The sequence below is a fragment of the Rhinoraja longicauda genome, chromosome 30 (assembly GCF_053455715.1).
Source record: "Rhinoraja longicauda isolate Sanriku21f chromosome 30, sRhiLon1.1, whole genome shotgun sequence".
Lineage (NCBI taxonomy): Eukaryota > Metazoa > Chordata > Chondrichthyes > Rajiformes > Arhynchobatidae > Rhinoraja > Rhinoraja longicauda.
In genome coordinates, this window is record NC_135982.1 from 16589537 (window position 1) to 16616497 (window position 26961).

General features: G+C 44.7%; 1 protein-coding gene across 6 annotated transcripts in view; it reads right to left on the reverse strand.

Annotated features, from left to right (window-relative positions):
• Window positions 1–7852: 7852 nt before the first annotated feature.
• disp3 (dispatched RND transporter family member 3) overlaps window positions 7853–26961 on the reverse strand; it is a 374656-nt gene continuing 355547 nt past the window's right edge. For 5 of the 6 annotated variants that reach the window (XM_078425714.1, XM_078425713.1, XM_078425711.1 and 2 more), the window contains 4 exons: window positions 22959–23118; window positions 21483–21596; window positions 18279–18445; window positions 7853–13261 (listed from right to left, as the gene is read on the reverse strand). In XM_078425714.1, the coding sequence (XP_078281840.1) occupies window positions 12899–13261; window positions 18279–18445; window positions 21483–21596; window positions 22959–23118 (804 nt within the window). In that variant the 3' untranslated portion in view covers window positions 7853–12898. Of the gene's footprint in view, window positions 13262–18278; window positions 18446–19880; window positions 20000–21482; window positions 21597–22958; window positions 23119–26961 lie in introns of those variants that run through there. The other variant, XM_078425717.1, reaches the window with a different exon arrangement.

The window sequence follows — 26961 nt, forward strand, 5'->3', positions numbered from 1 at the left end:
TCAGTACGAACGTTTTCTTGCAACTATGCCTGTATCCTGAGCATTGAGTAGAGTTGGCATGTTGTATTAAAATTATACAATGTGATTGAGAGGTCGCGCTTGGAGTATTGCGATCAGTTTTAGTCGCCCTGCTATAAGAAAGATGCCACAAAGCTGGACAGAGAGCAGAGAAGATTAATGAGAACTTTGCCTGCGCTTGAAGGATTCAATTATAGGAAGAGATTGGACAGGCAGGGACTTTAATCCTTGGAGCGGAGGAGACTGACGGGGAGATCTTACAGAGGTGTATAAAATCACGAGGGGTATAGAAAGGGTGAATGGACACAGTCTTTTTTACAGAGTTGGGGAATGAAGAACTAGAAGGCATTGGTGGTGTAAGGTGATCGGGGTAAGATTTAATAGGAACTCAAGAGGCAACACTTACATGTGTAGGAAGCAACTGCAGATGCTGGTTTGTACCAAAGAAAGACACAAAATGCTAGAGTAACTCAGTGGGACAGGCAGCATCTTGGAATAGAAGGAATAGGTGACGTTTTGGGTCTCGACCCAAAACGTCACCTATTCCTTCTATTCCAGATGCTGCCTGTCCTACTGAGTTACTTCAGACTGAGTTTGAAGAAGGGTTTTGACCCGAAACGGCACCCTTTCCTTCTATCCAGGCAACACTTGCATTCAGGGCAGTGAATACTGTATACAGTATGGAACGAGCTGCCAGAGGAAGTGGCTGTGGTAGGCACAATAGCCACATTTAAAAGCCATTTGGACAGGTAGATGAATTGGATAGGTTGAGAGGGATTTGGTCAAATGTGGGCAAGGTGGGACTAGCATAAGAAGGACATCTTGGTTGGCATAGACGAGTTAGGCCAAAGGGTCTATTTCCATTCTGAATGTCTCTAAGACTCTGTCTGAGACAGCCGAATGCTCCACAATAACCAAGGAAGCAAATTCTCACACCTCTCCCAATCAATCCGGTTAAGTACAGGTTAACCAATGTCAAAGGTACGTTTGAATAAACAGGAGGCAGAATATAAACAGTGCTTTAATACTGCATTCTTTGCTGCAGCCGTGTCTGTTTCCTGTTGGGCAAAATGGTTTTTGCAGATTTGTGTTAAAATTTTGGAATCATAAAAGATGCAAGAAAGATGTTCCAGTCACACTGCAGTTGTGAACAACTGCCGTGTACCTGTGCAACATTCTCACTAGCAGCCAGTGACTGTAAAGAGGCAGCAGCAGCAATGGCTGAATATTTCACAGCAGAATGGGGATAATCAGATCCCTGTGTTCCAAATGCCAATAGCGTAGGAAACAAAAGAGACAATTAATCAATACCATGTGCAGCTGAAAGAACTAGCCACAACATGCAGATTTAGAGCTGCTCTATCATTGCAAGTGACAGTAATTCAGTCAGAAGAATGGATGTGGGTTCACCTGAACTACAAAGAAGTCATAGCTTGGTGATGTAGAAACAAGGTACTGCAGATACTGGTTTACAAAACAAGGCACAAATTGCTGCAGACATCTGATGAAAGCTCCCGACCCAAAAGGTCGCCTATATTTGTTCTCCAGAGGTGCTGCCTGACCCACTGAGTTGCTCCGGAACTTTGTGTCTTTTTATAGTTAAGTGACACCAAGTTTTCCCAATTGAGTCAACCTTTGAATGATGTAATAACTCAGTAGCAACAAGCAATGGTAATACATTTCTGTGTCAGGATAGTGCGAAACTTGAAGGGGAACTCAGACGTGATAATGTTCCCCTGCATCTGATGCTTCGGCTTAAGATGGAAGAAGTGGCACGATGGCGCAGCGGTTGATTTACAGCCTTATAGCGCCAGAGACCTGAGTTCGATCCAACCTGGGTGCTGTCTGTATGGAGTTTGTACGTTCTCCCCGTGACCTGCGTGGGTTTTCTCCGTGTGCTCTGATTTCCTCCCACACTCTAAAGACGTACAGGTTTGTAAGCTAATTGGTTTCAGTAAAACCGTAAATTGTTCCCAATGTGTGTAGGATAGTGCTAGTGTGCGGGGATCACCAGTTGTTGCGGACTCGGTGGGCCGAAGGGCCTAGTTCCACGCTATACAGTACCTCTATGCTAAAGTAAACTAAATCAAGATTAAGGGCCTGCCCCACTTAGGCGATTTGTAGGTGACTGCCGGTGACTAGGCTGTCGCCGACAGTTCGCCGGGTGTCGCGGGCATGATCGTGAAGAGTCTGCCAAGAATCGTAGTGGATCTCAGCGCGTCGCTGAGAAATCATCCGGAGTGAAATTTCTCGGCGACAGCTGGCCAGGTATCGTAGCTTATTGCGGGCGCTGTCGCATGCTGTCCCCAGGTTTGCTAGGTTGTCGCAGATGCATTTAGAAGCACGTAATATTAAATTAAGTAAAGTCATTTGAAGATACCATAAAATACTTGTGTTTAACCAATTTATTTACCGTCAGGACATTTGACAGGTAGATTGGAGGCGACGGTTTGACGGTCAGGTAAGCGTGGGAATTTCGCAATGTTCATGGCCATCAGCGATTACTTTAAAAGTAGGCTCCCAACCCAGATATGCAACCCAGAAACCAAATATGCATCTCCCATACATTTTCAAAGAATGCCCACACTCCGCACAAAAATCCATTTAACTACGTTTAAAATTAAATTTCTTAATGCTGCTATTAGTAAACTGGAAGTCAATCTAGTTTATGCCTTGTTACCGTGAAGCTTGGTTTTCAAGTAACCCGGACAAGATGTTATATTTCAAAATTCTCAAGTAATTACAGACTTGTCAGTGATTTCAGCGAAAATTAGGACAACGGAGAAGCATTGATAAGCGTGGGAATTTCGCGATGTTTCCGAAGACAGTGTAATCTCTTAGCCAGGGGCATTGTCGTGGTCATTGTCGTAGGGTAAAAGAAAATTTTGGCGATCTGCTACGACTTTGACAGTCGCCGGCAGTCGCCTAAAAAATCGCCTACGTGGGACAGGCCCTTTAGATGCTTGGAGCATCTTTCAATCATTGGCAGTTTATCATGGTCATAGTCAATAATGCACAAACCATTCCAAATCACTCCAGTCCCAGGAAAATGTCAATAATTTCAAACGGCACTTTCATGCCAGGCTTTAAGGCTTTTAAATCCTTGGAATGAGCTGGGATGGAACCCACTAGTTCCTGAGATGAAAGGTTATAATGTCCCTCCCAGCGTTGGCTCACATCCCTGCTGCATTTTGTTCTAACGGTTTACCATGTTCCAAATTGGAAAATAAACTTCATGGCAATCAGATAGGAATTCCAATTAGCGTCTCTGTGTTTGTGAATATTTGCTGCATCACAACAGTTCAATGAGTATCATCTTCCAATATTAGCATATCATTACACTTCTAAAACCCACTTTATGTAAAAGTCAATGCTCTTAATTGTGGCACTGTGCTGGAAATTACATTTCACGGATGAAATCACTGCTGTTAAAGCAACACAAATCAGGACTTAGGTAGATACTTTGATTCTCACTTAGTGCCAGGCACCAGCAAATATACTCTCGAGTGCAGCGATGCGGTCCGATTATCCAGTGGTGAATCTCCTCGGGACTTTGTCAGCTCGTTTCCGAGGTTCTTCAGTCTTCAGTCTGAAGAAGCTTCTCCACCCGAAATGTCGCGCATTCCTTCTCTCCAGAGTTACTCCAGCATTTTTGTATCTATCCGAGGTTTAGAAATTGTGTTCTCACCACTTGCAGAACCTAAGGTTCAATGTTGCTTTTACTGTCACGTGTGTGAAGTACAAACGCACAATCAAATTCCTTTCTTACAAACAGTACCTTGTACGTTCTCCTGGTACGTGGCCTGTGTGGGTTTTCTCCGAGATCTTCAGTTTCTTCCCACAGCCCAAAGATGTACAGGTTTGGAGGTTAATTGGGTTTGTAGGTTAATTGGCTTGTAATTGGTAAAATTGTAAATTGTCCCCAGTGCGTTGGATGGTGTTAATGTGCAGGGATCACTGGTCGGCACGGACTCGGTGGGCCGAAGGGCCTGTTTCTGCGCTGTATCTCTAAACTAAACTAAAGTCCAGCAGAGTATTACCAAACCCAAACACATCCCCGATTAGCAAGTGTACAGAAATAGTCCATTGATCCCGCATACAAGAAGCGCTATGTTGTGGCGCCATTTTCAAAGTCCAGTCCGCGCTCCAGTGATAATGAGCATTATCTGTTCCAGGCAAGCCCCATGCTGCCGTGGGCCTCGGTCTGTCACCTTCCTTGGACATCTGGGTCGACCGGCGAACCAACGTCCCTCTCCTTGCCCGACCACCTGGGCGCGCCTCCTGCAGCCAACCTCGAGGGCGCGGTAGGCCAAACCCTGGTTCCCTCTCCTCTCCCACTGGCCTTGGTCCTCGCTGCAGGTGGAACCACAGAGCTGGTCCCCCACGGCCGGTCACGTGCCGGCGGACTGGACGTACGGAGCCGGTGAGGACGACGGAAGCAACGGTACAGCAACAAGTTTCTGTCTTCAAGAGAGCACACTCGAAATCCCCCTTCCCCCCAGGAAAATCCCCCCCCCCCAAAAAATGTGGTGCCTAGGTCGGGTGAGGCGGCCTATCTCAAACTCTTCTGTGGGTCGAATTTAGCGGGTCGTAATTTAGCGGGTCGAACCATCCCCCAGCAACCGGGGCTCTGGAACTCCAGCCCAGCCAGAGTTGGCAGATCCGTTCCCATAGCCGATTCTGCCGGACGATATCTCAGCCCTATCCACGGTGGCCTAGGCGGACCTTTTCTGTTACCCTTGGACCCCTCTAGGAGGCCATTACCTCTGTTGGTCCAGCAAAGCGGATAATCCAGAAAGGCTCTGCAACCAAGGGTGCCGGAAAATCGGCGGTGGACCTGGACGTGAGTGTGGTGTCGCGCCACAAGTTGCTGACCGCCGTCTCATACGTGTGGCTCCGCCGCTGCATCCAGAATAAAGGTTTGCCATTGTCATTGGTGAACGCGGTTATGGTCGCAGAGTCACACGGCGTTAGGCCATTCAGCCCACCATGACCATACCAACGAGTGGTCTCCTGGTCATATTAATCCCATCTTCCAACACTTGGTCTGTAGCCTTCTATGTTTAAGTGATTTAAAAGCTCATCCACTCACATATTTAAATGTTGAAGATGGACACAAAGTGCTGGAGTAACTCAGGCAGCGTCTCTGCGCTAAAAGGATGGCCGTCATTTTGGGTTGGGAACCCTTGCTCAGACTGAAAGTAAAGGGGAGGGAACTGGAGGTTGGACTTACATTTAAGCCATTATGAAATTACCTCTTAAATACTGTCTGCTTCCACCATTCTCTCAGGCAGTGCATTCCAGGTAATCCCTACTCCATGAGTGGGAAAAGTCTCCCTCATATGCCTACTAAATCTCTTGCCTCTTGCACTTGCCTGTTGCCTTTGTGAATCACTCAGGCGTTGCAGATTAGCGTGCAAGAAACTCAATTAAAGGAGTATTGGCCTCCCCGGCATTGAAGGAATCTACAGAAAATGCAGCCTCAAGAAAGCAGCCAGCACAGGTCCACCACCGATTCTCCCAGCAACCGGAAGGCCCCTTTAATCCGGACAAAATCCCCCCCTCCCCCCCCCCCCCCCCCCCGCCTCCCGGAAGTCCCCCCGAAAATGTGGCACCTAGGTCAGGTGAGGCAACCGATCTCAACTTCGTCCATGCCGTTTATCTCCCCTGCGGCCGGGTCTCTGGAACTCCGGCCCAGCCAAAGCCAGCAGATCCGTTTCCATTGCCAACTTCCAAGGCCGACTTTGCGGGCTGGTATCTTGCCCCCCACCTCCCCCCAAGGCCTTGACCTCTGTAGGCCCGGCAAAATGATAATCCAGAAAGGCTCTGGAACCGAATGTGCAGGAAAACCAGGGGTGGACTTGTACCATGACCTTAAATGTGCAGAGGAGGAAATGAAAGACAGAGCGGAGCAGATGTAAAATGGATCACATTTTTTTTTAATAGGCGTAAGTTGGTGCTCTCTGGTTGGGGAATGAGTAATAAGATATAATTAAGTGATTAGAGGTAGGGGAAATATCGTCTGAGGAAGGAGGAGGAGAGAAAACAAAATTAAAGGATTCCTTGCTTGTCATCTGATCTCAGAAGCCATAGATTTTATGTATCTTGTATGAGGAGATTATTTTTGCATTGAAATGTGACCTAAATGTTAGAAGAAACAGCATAATTATTTGTTTTCTCAAATTGTACAGTAATGCACTGATTTATCAAACTGCAATTGGAAGCTTGTTAATCATTTAAGTGTCTAGTCTATTATTATGTTTCAGTCTCTGAGCAGTTGGTTCACTCGATCAAAACCGAACTACAATGCAGCTTGAATGTGAGTCAGCCATTAAAATTCCACACAGGCTGACTTCCCGAAAACACATATTCAGTCCAATTTATCACTATGTTTTCAAAACAGGGGATTTAAATTCATGACAATGTCTCCAGCAATTTGCAATATTTTTTTGTCACTTGTGAGTGCCAGAAGGGACGGAGATAATAGACTCATAGGGAAAGGTTATTTATGACCAAATAAAAACCATTTGCGCACATTAGATGATTTGCAGGTGTTGGGAAATTGGGCTGTTCAGTGCACCTGCCATTTCCTGGTGTCAATTGTGCATCTAATAATGTGTAGGAAAGGAACTGCAGATGCTGCTTTAAACCGAAGATAGAAACAAAAAGCTGGAGTAACTCCTGACGAAGAGTCTCGACCCGAATCGCCACCCATTCCTTGTCTCCAGAGAAACTGCCTGTCCCGCTGAGTTACTCCTCCAGCTTTTTTCTCTCTCGTTTATCATATCGTTTACAGTGTACTATGTTTATATATTCTGCTGGGTTGCTGCAAGTAAGAGTTTCATTGTTCTATGGTGGGGGAAACCTTTCTTTTTTTAGGTCTCTTCCCCGGGGCGCAGCTCGGCCACGGGGCCTTCCATCGCCCGCGGGGCCTTCCATTGCCCGGTGCGGCTCGGCCGCTGGACTTAACATCGCCGGCGCGGCTCGGCCGCGGGACCTAACAGTGCCCGGCGCGGCTCGGCCACGGGGCCTTCCATCGACCGGTACGGCCACGGGACGTTTCAGCGCTCGGTGCGGCTCGGCCGTGGTGCCTTCCATCGCCCGGCGCGGCTCGGCCGCGGAACGGTTCAGCACCCGGCGCGGCCGCGGGGCCTTCCATCGCCTGGCGCGGCTCGGCCGCTGGACTTAACATCGCCAGTAGTGGCTCGGCCGCGGGACTTAGCAGCGCCCGGTGCGGCTCGGCCGCGGGGCCTTCCATCGCCCGGCACGGCCGCTGGACTTAACATCGCTGGCACGGCTCGACCGCGGGACGTTTCAGTGCCCGGTGCGGCTCGGCCGCGGGGCCTTCCATCCCCTTGCGGGGGCTGTGCGTGTCGGTCGCCTCGGTAGGTGTCGAGCTGCCTGTCCGTGAGCGTGGGGGGGGAAGAGAGTGGAAGTCTTGTTGCCTTCCATCACAGTGAGGGGGTGTTTGGAGTCACTGTGATGGATGTTTGTGTTGGGGTCGTGTGTCCTGTGTTCTTTTCTTTTTTGTTGTGTTCTGTGACAGCTGGAAATGTAATTTCGTTCGGTATTTGTACCGAATGACAAATAAAGTTCTGTATTCCTGTATTCCTATCTGGGACATATGACAATAAAACACGCTTAACTCTTGAAACCCACACAGTCACTGGGGGAACATGCAGACTCCACACAGATAGTGCTCGAGGTCAGGGTTGAACCCAGATCGCCGTAGCTATGGATGGAAGAAGAATAACAGGAAACAAAGAGAAAGTAAAAGCTCCAGAGAAAGGTTTTCATTGACAATGAATAGAAATTTATTTTGATTTGAGTTAATGCAGCTGTAAATACAACAATTTGAATGTCAAATAAGTCAACAACAGTTCCTAAAACAAGGAACATTGTTCAAAAATCATTTATTTCTACAAAATTACTTAATTTACACAATAAGGAAAAAAAGTACTAACTCTAACACTATGCAGTAACTAGTGTCACTCCTATTTTCAAGACTTTGTTAGATGTTGATATTAATGTACATGTATTGGACAGTTCAATATTTCAGAACTGATTGCCTTCAGGTCCTTGTTAAATAGTCATATCAAAATACATTGGGGTGGGTATCCTTTTGGTCATTGGGTATAAATTGTGGAAACTGTTAGTATACCTCCACCTGACCTCCTCCTTGCACCAGCCATGGGGGAAAAAGAAACACCTTGTTGACTTAGAACAACTCCTTGCAAATGGTCTGCAATTTTAAGGAAGTGAAAGGTGAATTCAAATAATGCCTTTCAATATGCAACATATTTAGGCTGACTCCTTCAGTCTGTCCGAGCAGATGTGTCCAAATAACTGGCAGATTCTATACATTTTAGTAGTTCATAAGTGATAGGAGCAGAATTTGGCCATTCGGCCCATCAAGTCTACTCTGCCATTCAATCATGGCTGATCTATCTTTCCATCCTAACCTCATTCTCCTGCTTTCTCCCCCTTACCCTTGATACCCATACTAATCAAGAATCTATCTATCTGTGCCATAAAAGCATCCATTGACTTGGCCTCCACAACCATCTGTGGCAATGAATTCCACAGATTCACCACCCTCTGACTAAAGAAATTCCTCCTCATCTCTTTACTAACGGAACGTCCTTTAATTCTGAGGCTATGACCTCTGGTCCTCTTCTCCCACAAGTGGAAACGTCCTCTCCACATCCACTCTAACCAGGCCTTTCACTATTCGGTAAGTCTCAATGTGGTCCCTCCCTCATCCTTCTAAACTCCAGCGAGCACAAGCCCAGTGTCTCTTACCAATTGTCATGGCAAGGTTCCCATGCACAATAGTTGCTAGGCACAGAGGGGAGTGAACCTGCTGCCACACTAGGAAAATAACTGCAGATGCTGGTACAAATCGAAGGTATCACAAAATGCCGGAGTAACTCAGCAGGTCAGGCAGCATCTCTGGAGAGAAGGAATGGGTGACGTTTCGGGTCGAGACCCTTCTTCAGACTGAGTCAGCCATACTCAGTCCACTCCTGATATTGCTTCAGTGGAGGGATAACTTGTAAAGCACCCAAATTCCTGAAGTGTATCTGATCATACACACGAAAAAACAGTTGATAAAATGGAGTCCAATTCTTCCTGCTGAGCACTGAACTGTTTGCCACCAAGTGTTTGCCACCAAGTGTTTGCCACCAAGTGTTTGCCACCAAGTGTTTGCCACCAAGTGTTTGCCACCAAGCACCACAAAATGGTTTCAGCAACACTTTGTAACTTATCTTTCCTCATAACTGTTATGCAATTTATATCAATCAGTTTTCATTTATTTATTTGTCACAACTTAATTAAACTGCCAATAACCTTTTCTTGTTGTTTACTTTAATACCTCTCCAAACTGACAGTCGCCATCCTGTTGTCATTAAAATACATTGTTAAGCGTGACTGTATGTTTAACCTTTTAAATGTAGTTTAGTGCCAGCACATGACATTTTGGATCTGCTATTTTATGAGGTACAGAGACAGGATAAATAGTCACAATAGGCATTCTCTGGATGCTTTCAAGAGAGAGTTAAAAGATAGAGCTCATAATGATAAGCGGAGTCAGGAGAGAATGGGGAGAAGGCAGGAACGGGGTACTGATTGTGAATGATCAGCCACGATCACATTGAATGGCGGTGCTGGCTCGAAGGGCTGAATGGCCTACTCCTGCACCTATTGTCTATTGTCTACAATCCTTTCCCCAAGGCAACGGAGTCTAGAACCAGAGGGCATAGGTTTACAGTGAGAAGGGAGAAATTCAAAGGGAATAGACTCTGGATAGACTCAAAGGGAACAGAATCTGAGGGCTCGGATTTTCACACATCGGGTAGTATTTATCCGGAATGAGTTGCTGGAGGAGGTGGTAGAGGTTGATGCAATGTTTTAAAATCCATTTGGACAGGTACTTGGATAGAAAACGTGGAGAGATACAAGCCTAATGAAGATAAACGACATTAGCACAGATCACAGGCACCACTGTTGCCACGGACAAACTGGGCCAAAGGGCCGGGTTTCTGTGCTGTGGAATTCTATGATTCTATTTAGAATAAAAGAAGTGAACATAGATTTGAGGAGTGAAAGAGTCAAACAATCGCCACTCAGGTGTCATAGCCAGAGTTACTGGCTAACAGAATACTTGGCCTCTGCGTTTTTGGCTCATACTTGCAAAGTGTACAGATGCCCACAGTCCTTGACATAAAATGTGTCAGTCTTTGCTACCGAGTGAACCATGGTGTAGCAAAGATTAATTATACAAAATTTGCACCTTTGTTACATTCTACTTCCAACTTGTTTAAGCACCTAAGTTTAGTCATACTGGCAATCATCATGGACGAAGGTCACCCCGACTCGGGTAATGGCAACATTTCAGTCATCTCTCGGTTCCTACGTCTCTGGCTTCCTCAAAGGGTTTTCAGTCGTTTTGGCCTTCTTCACGTGGAATGACTTTGATTTGAAAGTGGATTTCTTCTTCGAAGGATGAGCATGCAATGAAGCAGAATCACGATGAGAGGGAGGGGGATTAAAGAGGATCTGAGGGGTAACATTTTCACACAAAGAGTAGTTGGTATGTGGAAATTAGCTGCCAGAGGAGTTGGTGGAGGCAGGAGCAGTATCATTATGTATGGGGCATCTCAACAGGTACTTGAATGAGCAGGACGTAGAGGGATATAGAATTGATGCAGGTAAGCGGGATTAGTATAGATAGGCATGATGGTTAATATAGATGCAGTGGACCGAAAGACCTGTTTCTATGCTGTGGAACTCTATGACTCTAATCGATCTGACTTTTTCGTAGGTCCGCACAACATATTTGAGAAACCACTTTACTGAAAAGTGAGGAATTGAAAATTGAAAACTGAAAATTGGCTTGGCTCAAATCGCAGTTCTGTACAGAGGCAAATGCATTGTCGGAGATGTTACCCCCCAAACAAGACACAAAACGGAGGCCTCATTCATTTGAAGTTGTAAAAATTCTGTTCCACAATCTAAACAAGTTTCACTGTTGCTCTGGTCAAGACTTTAACAAAGCACATCAGATGCCGATTTGCTGGAACCTTGCTGAGTGTAAATTGGCTGCCTTTGTCCACTTCACACACAGCAGCTGCAACTATTGAAAGAGTGTGAAGTCCTTTGATACATTCAGAGGACTGTGACAGATGCAAGTTTCATTTCTCGTTATAACTTATTGAACATCCCATGAAAAGGATGAATAGGAGGAGTTGGGGCCATTGGTTTCCCTGCTGCCACCTATAAAGGGTTTATGGTGCTACACTACAGTATGTACAGTAGGTCTGGACATCTAGTCTTATTATGGGTGGCCATGGCCAAAGCAAACTCTACTTGACTCACTGGACCAGAAATAGGCCAAAACCAGCATTCAGATTAATTATTCACAAAATGCTGGAGTAACTCAGCAGGTCAGGCAGCATCTCGGGAGAGAAGGAATGGGTGACGTTTCGGGTCGAGACCCTTCTTCAGACTGATGTCAGGGGGGCGGGACAAAGGAAGGATATAGGTAGAGACAGGAAGATAGAGGGAGATCTGGGAAGGAGGAGGGGAAGAGAAGGACAGAGGAACTATCTAAAGTTGGAGAAGTCGATGTTCATACCACTGGGCTGCAAACTGCCCAGGCGAAATATGAGGTGCTGTTCCTCCAATTTCTGGTGGGCCTCACTATGGCACTGGAGGAGGCCCATGACAGAAAGGTCAGACTGGGAATGGGAGGGGGAGTTGAAGTGCTCGGCCACTGGGAGATCAGTTTGGTTAATGCGGACCGAACGCAGGTGTTCAGCGAAGCGATCACCGAGCCTCCGCTTGGTTTCGCCGATGTAAATGAGTTGACATCTAGAGCAGCGAATCTTGATTGGCAATGTGTGTTAAGACCAATTTATCACCCATGGGTGACGAACAGCACTTGGGTGATAGAGTGCATCCATGGAACCAGAGGAGAAGAGAGGCAGTGGCAAGAACCCGAGGAAGTCTCAAGGTACACAGTTAAAAACATAACAGCAAATAAAAAGAATCTTAACTAAAACTTATCCCGTGACATGGTGGGTTGAAGAACCTGCTGTGCTCTTCCAACATAAATTCGGTGCTCCATCTCAGCCCTTCTCAGATATGTTCCTTCTCAGGGAGAGAGAAGAATAGAAGTGATGTGAATACACACAAAATGCTGGAGTAACTCAGCGGGACAGGCAGCATCTCTGGATAGAAGGAATGGCACCTGTCCCGCTGAATTACCCCGGCATTTTGTGTCTCTCTTCCGTGTAAAGCACCATCTGCAGTTCCTTCCTACACAGGTGGATTCACAGTCCCGGTTAGTATTCCCAATGCCTGACCATTTGATATTGACAACAGTTTGGAAGAAACCCATTCACCTTAACTCAGCTGGAAGATGGAGCATTGCAGACGGAAGAAAAAACAGGTAAAGGCAAATAAAGAGGCTTTTTCCAGTGCTAATTTGATAGTTTTCAGTTTTCAGATGCGATTAAGAGATTTCTTTATGGTTAAATGTAAGAAATACAATAGGCATAAAAGGTAACTGAAATCTATCAAGGAAGACCATTCATTCCACTGATTAAACTTTTCCCTTACGAATGGTGGAAAAATCAGAACGTGTTCAGAGTCCATCTAATCAGCAGGAAAACTGCACTCATTCCATCTCTTGCAGTTACCTCGTTATTAGTGGACTCAGCGAGCCAACAACGATCAACCATGAAGGAAGGAAAAAGTTTACAAAAGAAAATGGCAATGACCCTCTTTATATATTTTTTTGTATTGTGATGAGTTTCCCTTTTTTTTTTAAACACTATTTGTTTTTGAAGTCTCTTACGTTATCTGTGTAAATAAATTACAGTGCTAATACATTGGGGAGTGGGATTTTGAACCCCAATTTAATCAGTAGGAGACAGACACAGAATCCTCCACCGCCAATGCTAACTACTCCTAGGATCGCCTTGAGGAAAGACTTTCTCGAGCGATAGAAGTCACTTGGAGCCAGAATGCTGAGCAGGGCCGTGTTGACGGTTAATGTGTACAGAATGGAGATGGCGGTATTCAGGGCAACAATCTTCCCGAACTTGGCAAACGGAATTATGATGCAAAAGAAGAGAGGGATTGTGGCTATGACAGTGGTGATGGCACTGGAGACGATGGCAACACCGACGTGTCTCACAGCTGCCAGAGTCCTCAACTTCCCCGTGTTGCATTTATCCTGTGAATTAAACAAAGCAGAGCGTCAGCAAAAATAGTATAAGAAAATAACTGCAGATGCTGGTACAAATCGAAGGTATTTATTCACAAAATGCTGGAGTAACTCAGCAGGTCAGGCAGCATCTCGGGAGATTCTCAAAATGCTGGAGTAACTGAGCAGGTCAGGCAGCATCTCAGGAGAGAAGGAATGGGTGGCGTGGTGACGCAAAAATAGGTTCAGCCACGACTTGAAAAACAGGAGAAATGTTGATGCTGGAAACCTGAGAAGCCCCCCAAATAACTGGGGACGCACGGTGGCGCAGCGGTAGATTTGCTGCCTCGCAGCGCCAGAGACCCGGGTTCATTCCTGACTAGGGGTGCTTGCCTGTACGTTCTCCCCGTGACCTGCGTGGGTTTTCCACGGGAGCTCCGGTTTCCTCCCACACTCCAAAGACGCACAGGTTTGTAGGTTAATTGCTTCGATAAAATTGTAAATTGTCCCTAGTGTGTGAAGGATAGCGTAAGTGTGCGGGGATCGCTGGTCGGCGCGGACTCGGTGGGCCAAAGGGCTTGTTTCCACAATGTATCTCTAAACTAAGGTAAAACTAACACTCGACAGTTCAGGCAGCATCTGTGGACAGAGAAATTGAATTAATATTTCATGTCATTTACTTTTCATCAGAATGAGGAAAAGATTATAAGATCGTAAGAACATAAGAGCATAATAGCCTAAGATCATAAGATCAGAATAATGAATGGATGTGCAGAGTGGATGTTTCCACTAGTGGGAGAGTCTAGGACGAGAGGTCATAGCCTTAGTATTAAAGGACGTTCTTTTAGGAGGGAAATGAGGAGGAATATCTTTAGTCAGAGGGTGGTGAATCTGTGGAATTTTTTGCCACAGAAGGCTGTGGAGGCAAAGTCAGTGGATATATTTAAGGCGGAGATAGATAGATTCTTGATTAGTATGGGTGGCAGAGGTTATGGCGAGAAGGCAGGAGAATGGGGTTAGGAGGGAGAGATAGATCAGCCATGGTTGAATGGCGGAGTAGACTTGTTGGGCCGAATGGCCAAATTCTACTCCGATCACTTACGACGTTATGAATTAGGAAAAGTTAGAAATTAAATATATTTCAAGTTGTAGGAAGTGGGAAGGGTGGAGAGGACAAAAGGAATGTTTTCCATCATCCTAGTCATTTCCCCACAATTGCTCTGTTGTTCTGGGTGGCACCATCTATTCTGGTGTTTTTATCATCTGCTATCTTTCCCTCTGACCCCAGCCCTAGTTACGATGTCCCATTTTTCTCTCGTTTTCCTCTAATCTCTCATCTTGTCCACAGACCCACCTCCTGTTCTCACAGGTAAATGTAAACCCTATCCAGCTACTCATGCCATCTAACAAATGGTTCTCCCTCTTTGTGTGTTTGCCCGGGCGCCAGTCATGTGCTCCAACTTCCTTCCTGCTAAACAAAACACATTTCATTCCATTATCTTGACTAAAACCTCCAATCTTCTCCTCTATCCTTTAAGTCCTTGCAAACATTGCTATCTGAATTCAACTCATGCCTCTAGAAAAGTAATGTTTTAACTTGCCAAAGCACTCTGGCTTTGTTGCAAGAAACCTGAGCTGAATCTCTTCCGTTTCCACAGTGGCCATTGCATGGTCTCCAGATTCCAACAGAAGTATCCAGATCAGACATACCAAATCAACAGAGGGAGTTGGGTTCAGAACTTCCATTATGAGTTCTTTCTACCAGATTAACAACTACACATAAAAATGGCACAAACTGTTCATCAGTTTATGTGATCGGAGCGGAATTAGGCCATTTGGCCCATCAATTCTACTCCACCATTCAATCATGGCTGATCTATCTCTCCCTCCAAACCCCATTCTCCTGCCTTCTCCCCATAACCCCTGACACCGATACTAATCAAGAGTGCGTGGAGCAGCTCAGCGCCTCAGGGAGCATCTCTGGAGAAAAGGCATAGGTGACATTTTGGGTCGGAACGTTTGTTCAGACTGGGGAGAAGATATAAGTGGGCCGTGCGGGACTGGGGAACGATAAGGCTGGAAGCTGTGGAGGGCAAACAGCCGGCAGTGATAAAAGAAGGGTCTCGACCCCAAAACATCACCCATTCCTTTTGTCCGGTTTTGCTGCCTGACCCACTGAGTTGCTTCAGCATTTTGTGTCCATCCTCGGAATAAACCAGCATCAGCAGTTCCTTCCTACACACAAGGTCAGTGTGGGAATGGGAAGGGTAGTTCAAGTGGTTAGCAACTGGGAGATCCAGTCGGCCTTGGCGGACTGAGCGCAAGAGTTCGGTGCAGGTTGTACATAAAGGCGGTTTGAAATAATAGACATTCTAACTGGCATTTTTGCTGCAGCACCTAAACTCAGCAAATAATTTGATCATTGATTGATGAAAAACAAATTGAAAAATACTCAGCCTTTCACAGGGTTTCTGCTGCTCTGCACAACTGACTACCATGACATGAAGTGATAATTCAACCAAGTGTGTGATTTACCTTAAATTTCTCTTGGATGTAGAGCCATTGATCAGTGCAGCCAAATGTTCCCTATATTTTACCAATGCATATATTCTCATTTACATTGTTTCAGTTTGCACAGAAGTAACTCTTCACCTTAAGCTTTATTGCTCAGTTAGTTTGAACACATCCCTGCATGAGCCTGAAGAAGGGTCTCGACGCGAAACGTCACCCATTCCTTCTCTCCAGAGATGCTGCCTGTCCCGCTGAGTTACTCCAGCTTTTTGTGTCAATCTTCGGTTTAAACCAGCATCTGCAGTCCCTTCTTACACATCCATGCATGTATCTCTCTTGGCCCAATAGTGCTTGCACCATATTATAAATGACCTTGTGTACGCCAACAGACAAGTAACAGCGGGGGGAAAGATGCACAGAGTAGGGAAATGAAGAATCAGAGGACATAGACTTCAGGTGGAGGGGAAAGATTTATTAGGAACCTGAGGGGCAACATTTTCACACAAATGGTGGTGGGTATATGGAACATGATGGCAGAGGGGGTAGTTGAGGCAGGTTCTATAACAACATTTAAGCGACACTTGGACAATCACATGGACAGGAAAGGTTTAGAGGGATATGATCCAAACGCAGGCAGGTGGGACTAGTATAGATGGGGCATCTTGGTCGGCAAGCGCAAGTTGGGCTGAAGAGCCTGTTTCCATGCTGCATGACTCAGTGACTCGTTTACTTCATTCTATAGGCTAAAACCTTTTGAAATCCTAACTTCATTTCCTCTATTCACTGGTTCTAAGTCCCAAATTTCATCTGCTTGATACACAACTTCCACTGTTATGTGGAAGGTATTTATTCACAAAATGCTGGAGTAACTCAGCGGGTCAGGCAGCATCTCAGGAGAGAAGGAATGGGTGATGTTTCGGGTCGAGACCCTTCTTCAGACTGACTGTTATGTGGATGCTATTGTAACCATTATCCGACCTTGAACTGTCAATGTTTGACTGGGGTTTTAGGAAGATAATTATTGCTTACCTGCTTTACTTTGAATGATAACCTCTATTTCACGACCATCTGTTAACTTGTAAAATAACATTTCTATTGCCTCTGATTATGAACCTTCCAGTGTCTTCTCATCACAAATGAGATTAATAAAATTAGCCAGAATAAAAATCACAGCCTTCTTTTTTTATTTATTCATATTGTAACTCTGCAAGTCTCCAGCTCGCCTTTTTAATTAGCATGAATACTATTTTTATTTCACTCAATCTCTGACCGCATATAAATAGAACGAGTCGTGAAATGCCTGGATAGAGTGGATGTGGAGAGGCTGTATCCGCTAATGGGAGAGTCCAGGACCAGAGGTCATAGCGTCAGAATTAAAAGACGTTCCTTTAGGGAGGAGATGAGGAAGAATTTCTTTAGTCAAAGGTGGTCAATCTGTGGAATTAGACAATAGACAATAGACAATAGACAATAGGTGCAGGAGTAGGCCATTCAGCCCTTCGAGCCAGCACCGCCATTCAATGCAATCATGGCTGATCACTCTCAATCAGTACCCCGTTCCTGCCTTCTCCCCATACCCCCTCACTCCGCTATCCTTAAGAGCTCTATCCAGCTCTCTCTTGAAAGCATCCAACGAACTGGCCTCCACTGCCTTCTGAGGCAGAGAATTCCACACCTTCACCACTCTCTGACTGAAAAAGTTCTTCCTCATCTCCGTTCTAAATGGCCTACCCCTTATTCTTAAACTGTGGCCCCTTGTTCTGGACTCCCCCAACATTGGGAACATGTTTCCTGCCTCTAATGTGTCCAATCCCCTAATTATCTTATATGTTTCAATAAGATCCCCCCTCATCCTTCTAAATTCCAATGTATACAAGCCCAATCGCTCCAGCCTTTCAACATACGACAGTCCCGCCATTCCGGGAATTAACCTAGTGAACCTACGCTGCACGCCCTCCATAGCAAGAATTTCCTTCCTCAAATTTGGAGACCAAAACTGCACACAGTACTCCAGGTGCGGTCTCACCAGGGCCCGGTACAACTGTAGAAGGACCTCTTTGCTCCTATACTCAACTCCTCTTGTTACGAAGGCCAACATTCCATTGGCTTTCTTCACTGCCTGCTGTACCTGCATGCTTCCTTTCATTGACTGATGCACTAGGACACCCAGATCTCGTTGAACTCCCCCTCCTCCTAACTTGACACCATTCAGATAATAATCTGCCTTTCTTTTGATTGCCACTAAAGGCTGTGGAGGCCAAGTGAATGAATACTTTTAAGGCAGAGATTCTCGATTAGTACGGGTATCAGGGGTTATGGGGAGAAGGCAGGAGAATGGGGTTAGGAGGGAGAGCTAGATCAGCAATAAATGAATGACAGAGTAGACTTAATGGGCCGAATGGCCTAATGCTGCTCCTAGCACTATTGAACCTATGAACAGATGACATTTCTACCAGGTTACAGGTTACACAGTTTGATGCTAAGAAGATAGGCCGATTATCAAGAAAAACGTCCACATTTTGTTGGTTCCACTTACACCAGTCTCGGCTGTCAAAAGGGTTTCCCCAGCCAGCAGGTAACCCTCAACGAGGTGGACACAGTAATCCACAGAAGAGCCCATCAGGATGGACAATGAGATGGCTTCCACCGCTCCCATTTCCCAGCCAAGCCAGTACATGAGAGCCACCATCAAGCATATCACACCTGGTGAAACATAACAGGCGTGAGCCATTGTACACAATACACAATCCTTATTCACAAAATGCTGGGGTAACTCAGCGGGTCAGGCAGCATCTCAGGAGAGAAGGAATGGGTGACGTTTCGGGTCGAGACCCGAAGAAGGGTCTCGACCCGAAACGTCACCCATTCCTTCTCTCCTGAGTTGCTGCCTGACCCGCTGAGTTACTCCAGCATTTTGTGAATAAATACCTTCGATTTGTACCAGCATCTGCAGTTATTTTCTTACAATACACAATCCTGCTCATCTCCAAGGACAACTGGTAAACAATGGAATCCAGAGAGCAAAATATACACACAGACATAGAATGAAAAAATATGTTACTGACATTTATATAGTGCCTTTGCAACCAGTGAATCATCACTTCTGCAGTTATAGTCACTGATGCATTTTTGGTCAACAAGGATCCAATTTGTGCTTAACAATGTCTTACAAATGGACATGATAAATAAACAGGCAGCATCTCTAGAGAGAAGGAATGGGTGACGTTTTGGTTCTTCAGACTGAGAGTCAGGGGAGAGGGAAACTCGAGATATGGTGTGAAAACGACAGATCAAAACAGACGGTGATCAAGGAAAGGTCGAAGAAGAAGGCTCGGTCTAAAGAAGGGTTCTCGACCCGAAACGTCACCCATTCCTTCTCTCCAGAGATGCTGCCTGACCCGCTGAGTTACTCCAGCATTTTGTGACACCTTCGATTTGTACCAGCATCTGCAGTTATTTTCCTACACGAGGAAAGGTCGAATGGTTCATTGTTGGCTGAGGGGAAGGTGACAACGAGGGGTACAAAACAGTAACATTAATCGGGAGGACAGTGGGAGTGGGAGAACTAGGATGGTGGAGGGACGGAGAGAGAAGGGAAGCAAGGGTTCCTTGAAGTTAGAGAAATCAATATTCCTACTGCCCAAGCGAAATATGAGGTTCTCGAGACATTGATGTGATTCCTTGAATTTGTTTATATCTGTGCATTGACTCAGAATCTGAGATGGGAAGCTCGGACATGTTCATCGACAAGTGGCATGCACTGCATTTATCCTTCTGGGTGCCAGCCTGCCACTCAGAATAGCTCCCCTTCCAGTAGGGGTATGCCTGCCTCTCCACTTAGCGACGCGCACTCTTTCTGCCAAGGTTCTGTGCAGATGGTCTGGGCAGGTAGTCAGTGTGCTTTTAAGCATTACCAGCACTGCGAGAGTGGAAATGGTTTGTGAGTGGACAATTAATAACAATTATGACTGAGGGAATCTATCACTTCTAATTCCACTGGCTCATGTACTGCAGCCACAAACCGAATCGAAGACAACAGCTGGGCAGGTCTTCATTAGGAGGCTGCAATAAACTCCCAGGAGGGTGACATTGTTTATTTATGCGTGGAAGGAAATTCTTGTGAGTATTTTTCACGTACATCTAAATGTCCGAATTTTGGAAATCTTCATTTACGTTCGATGACTTCCAGCATCTATTTGACGATCTGCATCAGCAAACTATTCCACTCTCACCTCCTCCGTACATTGTGGAAATTTGCTGGAAAAAATTCCAGGCATCAGTATTAATCTCTACTGGAAAAGGCATTGATCAGTGTTATTCTGCATGGTGGGCGATCCTGCCTGCACAAAAATTAATTGAGTGTTTTGAAGAAGTATTTGAAACACTTCTCAAGTGTGGGTGCACGTGTGTGCACTTCACAGTATCTTTGGAGCTGCTGCTTCGCAGTATCAGGGACCCAAGTTCAATCCTGACCTCGGGTACTGTCTGTGTGAGCAGATTAAAGTGGGCAGTGCTGTTGATGTTGTCTACATGGACTTAAGTAAGGTCTAGACCTAATCCCAGATGGAAGGCTGGCCTAAATATTTAGAGCCAATCGATTCCAATGCAAGTTGGTAAATTGAATAATTTCTACATTTTGATAAAAGTTATCTCGACTTCTTGAATACATTATCTGTTATTTAGTACTATTTACATCAATAATTAGTGAGAAAAACTAAGTGAACTATAATAGACCAGTCCATCTAAAAAGATAACTAACATTGATTTTGTAAATATTGAAGAAAGCGGAAAGATGTTGGACCGTCTCAATGCACAGATCGACACGGCTAATTACAGTCAATTCTATATCAACATTTTTCATGGCGTAAAGTTATTTAGCTGCTGTGTTACGGGCACTGAGCAGTAGTCAAGAGACAAGAGTGATTTATTGTCATATGTCCCAGATAGAACAATGAAACTCTTACTTGCAGCAGCACAACAGAATATGTAAACATAGTGCACTGTAAACAAGATAATGAACGAGGAAAAAAGTTCAGTCTTTGTATACACACACACATATATATACACACACACACACACACACACATATCTATACGCGCACACACACACACACACATATATATATATACACACACACACACATATATACACACACACACACACACACACACATATGTATACGCACACACACACACACACACACATATATATATATACACACACACACACACATATATATACGCACACACACACACATATATATATATACACACATATATATATATATACACACATACACATATGTATACGCACACACACACACACACACACATGTATACACACAGCCACACATATATACTGTATACACGCACACACATATATACTCACATACGCACACACACACACATTTATATTGATCGCAGGTTTAATTGGAAATGTCCTGTTACATCTGTGTACATATAAACATATATATATACACATATACACACGCACACACACACACACACATATATATATATATATCTGTGTGTGTGTGTGTGTGTGTGTGTGTGTGTGTGTGTGTGTGTGTGTGTGTGTGTGTGCGTGTGTGTGTGTGTGTGTGTGTGCATAGATATAGCAACACATCTCCAATTAAACCAAAGAGATCAATCTGATAATTCATCTATTAATTTCAAACAACTTTGCAATCAATGTGCAATGGACTAATGGACAGCACAAAAAAACATATTGTTATTCTTACCGAGAATGGTCAGGAGCACTGGTAAAAGTAGCAGGATATGAGTGGTGAAAATAGCAACTGCCGCAACACAGATTATCAGAGAGAGCATCAAACTGTACAGTGCACTCTGAACACCTGCAGAGGGAGAAGAGACATCATAAAGTTCTCTGAGCCATTGCAAAGTATAATGGAATATTGAATCAGTGTTAATATAAATTCCCAACCCACACCATCGACATGCCGTAATTCAATTAGCACCTTTAACTTACTTCTCAATTTTGAGCTTTTGTAAATATCTGTTGGGAATCTCATAGTTGGATTCACATTCAGATTTGTTTATTGTCATTTTTTCACCAAGGTGCAATTAAATTCCTTGTTAATATGAAGCTCGTAGAGTAAATAGTATATAGTGTATATACAAATATACATTTACAAATAGTCCACATATGAGGGTGGAGTTGAATACACTGGAGGTGGTCTTGGAGGGGAGGATGCTCCTCAAACTGCAGAGCATCTTGGACAATACAGCTCACCCCCTCCATGACACACTGGTCAACCTGAGGAGCACCTTCAGCAACAGACTGGTTCCACCAAGATGCAGCACAGAACGCCACAGGAGATCCTCTTTCCCTGCGGCTATCAAACTGTACAACTCCTCCTCCTTCTGTCGTGGAGTCGACTGACTCCCCTCCCCCCTCACACTCCCCAATCTTTGCACATCCCCAATCCTGGACTTTCCACTCGTCACTTTAATTTCATGTTTCATGTACCTTGTTGTGTTTTATTTCTGTTGGCAGACCAATTTCCCTCCTGGGATAAAAAACGTTCTATCGTATCGTATTGTGTCGTATATAGTAATGCCAAATGCAGCAATAAAGGCAATGATGAGTGAAAAAGCAGCAGAATGGTGCAAGATTGTACTGCAATCTCAAATAGTTCAAAAATATGTAGATATACTGAATAACAATGAGCTAGCGTTGTGGTTTAGTAGGTTAATTGGCTTTGGTAAAATTGGAGATTTTCCCTAGTGTGCATGATACTGCTAGTGTATGGAGTAATCACTGATCGGCACGGGCTTGGTGGGCCAAAGGGCCTGTTTCTGCGCTGTATTTTTAAAGTGTGTCCAGGAAAGCTTCATGAGCCAGTAGATAGTTTAGTTTCACTAGAAAAGGGAAGTGCTAAGTTTAATATTTGGGAATATTGTAGGGAAAGTGGAAGGAATGTCAATGGGAGTATTTTTCAGAGATGGTGACCATAAATCTTTAAGCTCTTAAGTATCATGAAAAAAGACTGGGGTGAACAGGAAAAGGTATTTTACCACAACAGTGGGTGGTGGGTATATGGAATGAGTTGCCAGAGGACTTCGATGAGGCAGGTTCAAGTAACACCATTTAAACGATATATGGACCGGGGGTGGCACAGCGGTAGAATTGTTGCTTTACAATGCCAGAGACCCGGGTTCGATCATGAGTCAGCACAGAATTCCTTGAGACTTGCCTATTATTTCCATGAAAATCTGCTTCCAGTGCTCACACGTCTGAAATCCATGGCGCAGTGATGATTGCTCGGAAAACTGAAGGAGCTGGTCCTGGAGGTAGTTCTCCCATTTCAAGTAGTCTGCATAGGTTTGAAATGAAGACTTTCCTTTGTAAGTTGTCTGTGGAGAATCAAGGAGATGAATATAGCGACAGCAAACGGAATCAAAACACTGAGCAGCACAGATTCTGTTGGACCAATGAGCCTTACACCGATTCACAGCTTCAGTTTTGTGGGTCGTATAAACAACCTGCAGATATTGCAATTTAAATGCTTTAAACACTCTCAGGGTACTTAATGTGTCCAATACGATTAATACTGACGATGAGCTGGGGAAGCAGATAGGAAGGTAGAACATTTAAAAACGCAGACATAGAAGTTTGTATTTTTAGTTCAGTTTTTAGTTTAGTTTAGAGATCCAGCGCGGAAACAGGCCCTTCGGCCCACCGAGTCCACACCGACAAGCGATCCCCGCACATTAACACTATCCTACACACACTAGGGACAATTTACACACACACACACACCAAGCCAATTTACCTGTATGTCTCTGGAGTGTGGGAGGAAACCGAAGATCTCGGAGAAAATCCACGCGGTCACGGGGAGAACGTACAAACTCCCTACAGACAGCACCCATAGTCGAGATTGAACCTGGGTCTCCGGCGCTGCAAGCGCTTTAAGGCAGCAACTCTACCGCTGCGCCACCGTGGCCACCCATAAATGGTATTAAAATGGGCGTAGGAACCTTTTGCAGAGGATGGAGCATCTCTGGAATTGTCTATCCTGGGTGCTGTGGAGGCTGGGTCATTTGTTCAGTGTGGTTTATTGTTTAGTTTCATGGGATTATTTTAGGATTTACGCGGGATTCTACACGGGACTGTTTTAGGGTCGTGGGGCTATTTAATGAACATGTTCTTATGCTCGACAGAGTCCCCACAACCCAAAGTGTTTTACAATTCAAAATGTCACAGATTATAAAAACCCAGGAAGCATATTAATTAAAATCTGGAAACCAATCAAAGAAAAATTGGTTGTCAGGAGCAGGAAACGGATTAAAGCATGTCTTTAAGAATCCTGATAATGGATTCAAATATTCATAAGATTAGATTGCTCAGACTTTCGCAGCCAGACAATGCTTGGGACGTTTCAGGTGTGAAATATCCAGCACTAAATTGTTTCAAGAATTAATTTATAGGCTTTAAACAGAAATGAGCTGAAATTAACTTGGTATATTGACACAGAGATTAATAGAGGAATTGTGAGAATCTGAAAGGACCACACAGTCTCCCAGGCTTACAGAAATATAGAGATTGGAATCTCAATATTAACATATTAATTTAACATTTGTCAGTGACCATTCTGTTTTTTTCTCCCTCCAGATATGTGTCTGTACTTTTTTTGTTTCAATTTGTTTCCTTTCCTCCTTTCACACTGCAAACCGCTGCTTCCTAAAGTACATGTAGTTTTGCTAGAAGGCGTGTTTCCATATTGCAAAATGGATAAAACGTGATGGATGAATATGGGAATGTGGGGTTAATTGTATTATGTGGGCCGAATTGATTATAAAGCGATTTTGATTGGGAGTGAGAGAACCACTTAAAAGTTGCTCTGGAAATCGACAAGCAAGAAAAAAAAAGCTGCCTCTTTTTAGATTTAGAGATACAGATTTAGAGATACAGCGCAGAAACAGGCCCTTCGGCCCACCGAGTCCGCGCCGCCCAGCGATCCCCGCACATTAAAATACACTAGGGACAATTAAAAAAAAACATTTACCCAATCAATTAACCTACAAACCTGTACGTCTTTGGAGTGTGGGAAGAAACCGAAGATCTCGGAGAAAACCCACGCAGGTCGCGGGGAGAACGTACAAACTCCTTACAGACGGCGCCCATAGTCAGGATCGAACCTGAGTCTCCGGCGCTGCATTCGTTGTAAGGCAGCAACTCTACCGCTGCGCCACTGTGCCACCCTACTGTTTTCTGTTACCCAGAGTAGGGGAAGCAAGAACCAGGGGGACATAGGTGGACATAGGGAAAGATTTAATAGCAACCTACTTTTTCCACACAGAGGATGGTGGGTATACGTATGGAACCAGCTGCCAGAGGAGGTAGCTGAGGCAGGTACTATAACAACTTTTAAAATACATTTGTACAGGTTTAATGGATTGGAAAGGTTTGGAGAGATTTAGGCCAAATGCAGATAGGTGGGACTAGTGTAGATGAGGCATCTTGGCTGGCATGGGCAAGTTGGGCCAGGGGGGCCTATTTATTCAATGTATGTATTCAAGAGAGAGTTAGATATAGCTCGTAGGGCTAACGGAATCAAGGGATATGGGGAGAAAGCAGGAACAAGATACTGAATGTGGGTGATCAGCCATGATCATATTGAATGGCGGTACTGGCTCGAACGGCCGAATAGCCTACTCCTGCACCTATTTTCCATGTTAAGTGCTGTTGTGGCTCTATGACTCCAATGCAACTATCATGATATACCAGAATCATTGGCAATTATTACCCTGATAATTTTAGGCTGCATCCTATTACAGAAATTACTTCTATCTCTCCACCCACCAGCTGTCTCCCCTCACCCTGGGAAGGGTGGGACATTTTGGGACGTTTTCTGGGATGTTTTCTCATGCTTCCATTTCTGATGAAGGATATTTGGCCTGAACATATTTCTCCCCTCCTCGCTGATTTTATTGGACCTGCTGAATGCTTCCTGCATTCCTTGATTTTGTTTTCGATTCCCTTCAGTTTGCCTCTTCAATGTATTAAATGCAGTTGGTCTGGTAGATGGAGGAAATTTATTTCCAGCGGGGTCAGAATGTGGTGAAAATAACTGTAAAAATCATTCCACTGATGCGGCCTGATCTGCCGAGTATTTCCTCAGAAGGCAGTGGAGGCCAATTCTCTGGACGCTTTCAAGAGGGAGCTAGATAGAGCTCTGAAAGTTAGCGGAGTCAGGGGGTATGGGGAGAAGGCAGGAACGGGGTACTGATTGAGAATGATCAGCCATGATCACATTGAATGACGGTGCTGGCTCGAAGGGTCGAATGGCCTCCTCCTGCACCTATTGTTTATTGTCTATTATTTTTTGATTTTCACGTCAACGTGGCTCAGATTTCAGTTGCACCAAAATTAATAGGAGGGTTGGTGGCACAGTGGTAGTCTTGCTTCCTTACAGCGCCGGCAGACCCCGGGTTCGATCCTGATTAAGGGTGCTGTCTGTACGGAGTTTGTATGTTCTCCCCGTGACCGCGTGGGTTTTCTCCGGGTGCTCCAGTTTCCTCCCAAACTCCAAAGATGTACAGGTTGCTAGGTTAATTGACTTCTGTAAATTGTAAATTGTCCCTCGTGTGTAGGACAGTGTTAGTGTACAGCGCTGGTCGGCGCTGACTCGATGGGCTGAAGGGCCTGTTTCCGCACTGTATCTCCAAAGTCTAAAGGGTGCAAAGGATAGAAGTATTCAGTCATTCCAGGGATATTACAGCCAGACGGGATGGGGGGCTAACTGGACTTTTGTCAGAGGTGAAGACCACAAAGGAGATCAAGGCTAGATAATATAATTACCACCCAAAAACATGGTGCTTTGTCTGATGGATGCATGGCCCTTGTTAGAACAAAATAAGTTTATTTCCCGCATAAACGCACTGCAAAGAGCTCAACTCAAAGGCCACTCCCTTTTTGATGAAATACTTTTTCAGGCGTTTCAACAGTGCAATCGGGCAGCTGTAAAATTTCTTTATATTTTTTCCAGAATCAGGATCAGAATAACCTTTATTGTCATCCAAAAAAACAAGTCTTTTGGACGAAATTCCGTTACCCACAGTCCAACAATAAGAGCAATAAAAATAAACAATAACACACACAATCACAAACCAACACAAAACAAAAAACAGAAACATCCATCACAGTGAGTCTCCTCCAGTCACCTCCTCACTGTGATGGAAGGCCAGAATGTCTTT